The sequence below is a fragment of the Bos taurus genome, chromosome 23 (assembly GCF_002263795.3).
Source record: "Bos taurus isolate L1 Dominette 01449 registration number 42190680 breed Hereford chromosome 23, ARS-UCD2.0, whole genome shotgun sequence".
Classification (NCBI taxonomy): Eukaryota; Metazoa; Chordata; class Mammalia; order Artiodactyla; family Bovidae; genus Bos; species Bos taurus.
The window spans coordinates 9,425,256-9,432,816 of record NC_037350.1 but is presented as its reverse complement, the minus strand read 5'-3'; the positions used below and the strand labels follow the sequence as shown (position 1 = coordinate 9,432,816).

Here is a 7,561-nt window from a genome sequence, read left to right as displayed (position 1 = left end):
GGAAAGAACCTCAGGGAAGTGAGTGCTCCCCAAGTGGGTGGCTGCTCGCTGGGGGCAGCCGGATTCCAACCTGTTCTGTGCCTGGAAAACCTCTCCCCTTTGAGCTCTCCTGTGCTCACACAGCTGGGACCACAGTGTGGGGGGAGAGGGGGTGAGGAGATGGGGAACTCAGTGGACAGCTGTTTATCCAAAATTCAAATTTAGGGACTTCTCTTGAGGTCCTGTGTTCCCAGTGCAGGGGGCAGGGGTTCAATCCCTGGTCAGGAAAGTAAGATCCCGTGTGCCGCATGGTGTGGCCAAAAAAAAAAAGACTCAAATTTAACTGGGTATCCTGTATTTTCATTTGCTAAATCTGGCAACCCTACACTGAAATCTAGTTTCTAGACCATTCTGGCCCAACTTCCAATTTTGTGATGGGGAAACAGAAGAGGTTAAATGTTCTCACTCAGCTGTCAGTGGCAACACCAGGATTTGAACCTGGTCTTCTGACTTCAAGCCTAGCCACCTAGTATACTATTAAATAATCAGGTGGCCTCTTGTCTTGGTCCACTGCATCGGTGGGACCCGAGACTGTTGCTCACAAGATGGGGAGGGTGCCTGGAGCCCCAGCCAGATGGAAGGGTGTCCTGCAGACAGAAATTGGTTTATGAGAAACCTGCCTTGTGCTAGGCCTAGGGCTGGATACAAAATCCAATCTCTACTAATAGGTGAATATATCTCTTGGGTGCTTGAATCATCCTCACGTGGGTTATTGCCTTCAGGCTCCTGGAGTAAACAGCCTCCAGGTAATTTCTATTAGAATAATGTAAGTCTCATGAAAACTCAAGAAGTGAAATTCGACTGCCCTCCTCACTTGCCACCCCCACTCCCACATACAAATGCAACTGATTCAGGGTGGGTGAAAATTACATAGTTCTGAGGTCTCAAAATATTGAAGGAACTTGATAAGAAGGTGGGTTTTATGAACCCAAAACCTAGGACTCTCTCCTAGAGGTAGCTCTCCCTGCCTGGGGTTCTGTGGGAAGCTGTAAGGAAAGGCCAGGAGAGCAGGGACCCAGAGAGGCCAGTAGTCCTGCCCCCTGTTCCCGTTCCCATGTCCTTAGGGAAGATGCAGGTGGGCCATCATTTTGCCAGGTCCACAAAGCCTGAGCGCTGTCATGAGGTTTCTGGGGGGCTCTCTATTTCCCTCTAGAACCAACACTAGCTTCTCAGGTGGCTCAGTGGTAAAGAATCCACCTGCCAATGCAAGAGACACGGCTTCAGTCTCTGGTTTGGGAAGATCCCCTGGAGAAGGAAATGGCAACCCATTCCAGTATTCTTAACTGGAGAATCCCATGGACAGAGGAACCTGGACGGCTACAGTCCATGGGGTCGCAAAAGAGTTGGACACAACTTAGTGACTAAACAATAACAGCAAATGCTGGAGAACTGGGGCCCCCAGATTTCTAACTCAGGTGCACACTAGGCTTTAGTCTAGAGTCATCCTAGAGGCTGGGCTTGGCTAAGATAGCTGGGCTGTCACTTATAATCAAATCAGTCTGCTTTCCCGTCCTGCCTCCCACTCTTCGCTCTCTAGTGTGGTGCTATGGGCCTCTGGAGGGCTTAATTTTTAAATCCAGGTGATGCAAATCAGTAATCCAGTAAGACTCAAATTTCCAAGAATTTCCAAAACCTACCCATAGAGTTTCCATAACTATTTTTATTAAGACTTGGCGCTTCTACCACAGGGGGCTTGGGTTAGATCCCTGGTGGGGATCCCCTGTGGGGAACTAAAATCCCACACGCGGCACAGCAAGACAGAGTGGCTGGTGGGGAGGGGTGCGAGGGTGCAACTGATTCTCAAGGCACCTTGTTCTCCCCACGCATCACCATTGATGAAACAGCTGTCCTCAGGACGACCTCCATTCCATCTGTCCTACAGCCAGCTGAGCCAGACAAGCAGGTATTTATGCGCCAGGTCTAGAACACACATGTACGTAGTTATGCCTAATTACCATTTTATAACCGCTGTTTGAGTACCAAGTGCCTGGCACTGTGCAAAGCACATCATGCTTTTAGTAGGTACCTTCTTCAGCTCCACTTTCAGATGAGCTTTCTGGACGAGGCTGGCTCAGTAGGTACCCATCGTTTCTGAGTGGTAGAGCTGGGATTCACTCAGGCAGTGGGGGCCTCAGCCCAGTCTGGTCTCGCACCCCACAAATTATATGCAGCTGGTCACAGGAACCTCCTCTGGGAAACCCTAGCTTTGCTGTGATGCTGCTCATGACAGCACAGCTGCTGGCACAGTTGGTCTCCCAGAAGTGATTTGCTTTCACCTCACAGGCTGTGATCATTCTCTCAGAATTGGCCACCGAAGGTGCACTTGGGGCCCGCCTTATGGAGGCTTGCTGCTGCTGCTGCCGCCAAGTCGCTTCAGTCATGTCCGACTCTGTGCGATCCCATAGACAGCCTCCTACCAGGCTCCTCTGTCCCTGGGATTCTCCAGGAGAGAACACTGGAGTGGGTTGCCATTTCCTTCTCCAATACGGGAGGCTTGCTGGCCTTCACCTAATCCCTCTCATACCTTTTGCTATCAGTTCAGTTCAGTCGCTCAGTCGTGTCCGACTCTTTGCGACCCCATGAATCGCAGCACACCAGGCCTCCCTGTCCATCACCAACTACTGGAGTTCACTCAAACTCACGTCCATCGAGTCAGTGATGCCATCCAGCCATCTCATCCTCTGTCGTCCCCTTCTCCTCCTGCCCCCAATCCCTCCCAGCATCAGAGTCTTTTCCAATGAGTCAACTCTTCGCATGAGGTGGCCAAAGTACTGGAGTTTCAGCTTTAGCATCATTCCTTCCAAAGAAATCCCGGGGCTGATCTCCTTCAGAATGGACTGGTCAGAGCTCCTTGCAGTCCAAGGGACTCTCAAGAGTCTTCTCCAGCACCACAGTTCAAAAGCATCAATTCTTTGGCGCTCAGCCTTCTTCACAGTCCAACTCTCACATCCATACATGACCACAGGAAAAACCATAGCCTTGACTAGACGGACCTTAGTTAGCAATGTAATGTCTCTGCTTTTGAATATGCTATCTATGTTGGTCATAACTTTTCTTCCAAGGAGTAAGCGTCTTTTAATTTCATGGCTGCAATCACCATCTGCAGTAATTTTGGAGCCCCCAAAAATAAAGTCTGACACTGTTTCCCCTTCTATTTCCCATGAAGTGATGGGACCAGATGCCACGATCTTCGTTTTCTGAAACGTTTTCCTTTTGCTATACTTACCTTTATAAGAGACAGGACAGAAAATGTAGTCACTTGTGAACTATCTTTCATACTCTATTCCTCTAGTTACCAAATCATAAATTTTCCCCATGTTGCCTTTTTTCTTTGGATAACAAAAACCACACAGCTTCAGAAAATCCCCTAAATCACTTAACTCCCAGCTTTCAGTGGGAGTTGACTTTACAAGCTTTAGTTTGCTCCTATTTTCCTTGAGTTGGCCAAAGTTTGTTCTGTTAGTCACTGTCCAACTCTGAGACCCCATAGACTATAGCCTCCCAGGCTCTTCCATCCATGGGATTTTCCAGGCAAGAATGCTGGGAGTGGGTTGCCATTTCCTTCTCCAGGGGATCTTCCTGATCCAGGCATTGCAGTAAGATTCTTTACCATCTGAGTTACAGGGAACTCCTTTTTTTCTGTGCCAGCTTACAAGACCCAAAGTGAACCTTTTGGCCAACCCTATACTAGGAATAAAACTTTTTCCTTTCAGTGAAATTGAACTCGTCGGTTGTAGCCAGCTTTCCCCCCTCCACACCTACTGGCAACACTGTTAACAGGCCTAGGTGTTTTATCACTAACTGTATTACCAGAGGAGCAAGTCAGGACTATCACATGGAGAACCAAAATTAAATGCTCACCAGATGATTAGGTGTAATAGTTACAACCTAAGCCAAAATGACAAATCCCTTTGGTTAATACCCTGATGCTAGGAAAGACTGAGAGCAGAAGTGGGTGAGAGGAAGAGATGGTTGGATGGCATCACCGAATCAATGGCCATTAGTTTGAGCAAGCTCCAGGAGATGGTGAAGGACAGGGAAGCCTGGCATGCTGCAGTCCATGGGGTCTCAAAGGGTTTAGACATGACTTAGCCACTTAACACCTTGTACACAAGTAGATAAAGGTTGTTTTAAGAAGTTTCAGCATTACTCCATGATTTTGAGGGCAGAAAGGCCTTCTCTTGTTTGTACTAAATGGCTACCCATCACTGGCTCATCAGTGCAGGGTAGCAAAGCGCCTCCCTCCCTCCCTCCCCAAAGCCACAGAAGACATGGCTGAGGGTTTAGTATGGTTTATTAAGCTGTGCCTTAGTACAGACGCTGGGGCTTGCCCATGGTGCTCTTAATGTACAAGGCCCTGACGTTCTGCCAATTTTTCTTGAGCAATGACACCAGGAAGTTGACAGCTAAGTGGATGTTGTACACAAGCTCATCATCTGTCATCTTCACGTGGCCAACAGCCACTGCCAGACACAGCACCTGTGGGGAGAAGGTCAAATCAGGTTGGTGGCCTGATTCAAAGAAACCAACTGTGGAGAGTGGGCTCATCTACAAGCCAGATGGCCCATTCCACCCCCTTCCAGTGCCCTAATAAGCAGTGCTTTGCCCTCAGACCTAGAAGACCGGAGCTATTTGAAAACCTTCAATCCTGTAAGTGACTGTCACAAGTCCCAAGAATCCACAGAAATGCAAACCAGGGCTTCTACACACAGAATGTGGGTAAACTGCAAGGCCCTGCCACCATCACCACTGTTTAATCTGTGCAACCAGCCAGACCACCTCACCTTCTTCATCTGGAACTTGATCGTGGACTTCACTTCATCAACTTTGGCCACCATGTTCTCATTGTGGGTCAGCAAGGAAGGGAACTTGCCAGCCTTGTTCAGGCCCGGGCCCAGGATTCGGGGGATCTGCTTGATCAGAGACTCTGAAGCCAAAAAGGCATCATATTTCTTGGCTGGTAGAGAGAAAAAGCCATTAGGACCTGGCCCCTCAAGACAACTCTCAACAGAGCTCTGTGACCCAACCACATAAGTGGCCTCCATCAGCACTCTACCCTTTCCACAGCTACCAAGTCTTCTGCATCCTCTCCTCAGGGCAGTAGGAGCTCCATCCTCTGGACTTTTACTGGCCAAATATCCACATGAAACCAGGTGGCAGAAGTCCACACTGACTCACAATCCATGTTGCAATGAAAAAGGCTCACTCTAATTAAGACTGCTTGGTTTCAAATCCCACCTTCCTACTTTCTAGTCACCCAACTGAAGAACCTGTTCATCTGTAAAACACTCCAATCATAGAGCATAAAGATTAAAATGAAACAATAGGAGCTCTAAATAGAAATTCCAACGCAGAAGGCACTAGCACCTAACCTGTCAATTTGACAGAGCTCACCTGCTTAGCAAAGAACCACTACCTGGCCTTGTTCCCTTAAAAATAACCCTCAAAGCAAAAAAATTAATTTTTCACATGGCTAAGTTTCAATTTCCAGTTGGCCAAGCACAGCAGATGCTTGGTCATGACTCTACCCCTTCATTTTAAAATCCGAATAGCAGAAATACCCCTATGTTCTACCACTCCCAAGAGATCTGCAGTCACTGTACCCCACCTATTTACCACACCAGGCACTCACCCAGCTTCTTGACCAGTTTCTTATTCTTGTTGAGTTTTTTCAGCGCCTCGATGTCCATGTGGGGGATATCCACAGCCTTGGCCTCATCACAATGCTGCTGGTCCCCCAAGACACACACGGAGAACTTGGGGCGGGGAGTGGACTTAAGCCTGCATTTTGGGGGGGACAGGATAGGTCACATCCAGCCCTAAGCTACCAAGGCTGAAGGTGAAAGGGTCTGGGACCACTGAGCCTTACCCAGAGCCGTCCACATTCACCAACAGCTAGTCTGGCTTCTCAAACTAGCCGGCGGGCTCGGCCAAAGCCTCCCCACGCCTCCCCTCTTCTTTTAAGACCCAGGGTGGGGGTCCGTCCAGCCACGTCTGCCCGGAGCAGGGGGTCTGAACTACCCGGGCACTTCAGTGCCGCACGCGCCCGGCCGCCTCGAGCTCCACTGGAGCCACAAGGGAGGAGACAGGGCAGCGCGGGGGCACTGAGGGCTGGGTGGGATCGGAACGGTGCCAACCTGACGGTGCCCGAGAAGCGTTTGTCCTTCTGAGGGTCATAGTTCTTCAGGCTGATCTGAAGCTCCACCGTCTCCAAAAACCTTAAAAAAAAAAAAAAAAGTTAACGAAGTTATAACAAGCCTCCAGCGGCTTTCCCCAAAGCGGCTCTCCCCGAGGCCGGCGCTTACTTTCTGCGCTTGCGCTGATTCCCGTGCAGGACTTCCCGCACCGCCTCGTAGAGGGTGTCGCGGGAGACTTTGCTGCTGCAAGAAACAAGCAAGACAAGCGGTCAGAGCCCGGGAGCCGGGCACCAACCCCCGGGGGTGTCAGAAGCCTCGGGCGCGGGGGCTGCCTAGAGATTACTCCCCGGGGGTTTCTGGACACCCAAGTGGAGCGACTCGGGCCCAAGGACCAACCCCGGGGAAGAGAGACCCTACTGGAGACCGGCCTTGGCGCGCCAACTCGAACGCCAGGCCCGCAGGCCGAAGCCTGACAAGAAATGCCCCTCAACGAAGCAGGGGCAAGAACTCCCGGGGCTTCTGCCCGCAATGTTTCCTTCCCCACGAGGGCGTCCAGAGGCGCGGATGAACGTGGATAGCACGACTAAGCAACACCAACCTCATAGTTCCCTACGCCGCGATAACCGGAAAAGAGAGAAATGCTGCTCGCGCATGCGCCCAAATAAGATCCTTGTTCTCGCGAGAGATGTCTGTTCCCGCGGCTTTTCTCCTGAGTGTAGTCAGTCTGGTGGCTCAATCCCGGGGAGCGCCGCCACCTGCGGCCACTGAGGGGCGCCACCGACGTGCCTTGTACCGCTAGACTCGCTTGGGAAGACCCCAGCCGCGCGCCCCGTGGCACCAGACTCTGCCAGGCCCTTAGGGAAGAGGCTAGGGCCAGGGATCGAACCGCAGTAGTCACACTGCTGGGCATCGCACCCTTGACAGCCGCTGAGAGGATGCAGACAGACCCCCCACCATTTTTGTCTCTTAGACCTCCGGCGCGCACTTCCTCCTGCCTTGCGAACCTGTTTCACGTCTCAAAAGCAGGCTTTACTAAAAGTTTCTTTCTTGGCCGCTCAGAGCCTGCAGCGGGGAGGCCTCAAGGAAGGTTTTGTGATGAACTTACACCTGACAGTTGATTCAGGAACATCTATAGGTTGTTTACTGTGAGCAAGGGCGCCTCGCTAAGTGCTGTGGGAATATAGAGATGTAGGACAGACGCGCCCACATACTGCACACTCTCTGCCTCTTCTGTCACCGTAACCCCAGGAGCTCTTCAGATCCCTCCCCAAAGGCCATCTGCCCCAAAGCCTTCCCCAACTCCAGGCTGAGTCACTCCCGCCCTCAAGCCCTCTCCCGCAGTGTGGCATGCCCAGTCTCACCCACTCCACAGACCGCTCTGACAG

The 7,561-nt window shown here is 51.0% G+C and overlaps 1 protein-coding gene across 1 annotated transcript; it reads right to left on the bottom strand.

Annotated features, from left to right (window-relative positions):
* Positions 1-4,316: 4,316 nt before the first annotated feature.
* On the bottom strand, positions 4,317-6,792 carry RPL10A (ribosomal protein L10a). Its single transcript, NM_001015647.1, is given in 6 exon segments — positions 4,317-4,518; positions 4,824-4,996; positions 5,672-5,820; positions 6,177-6,257; positions 6,345-6,419; positions 6,775-6,792. Coding segments are annotated over 6 exon segments (654 nt in total). The 5' UTR covers positions 6,780-6,792; the 3' UTR covers positions 4,317-4,347.
* Between the last annotated feature and the right edge of the window lie 769 nt (positions 6,793-7,561).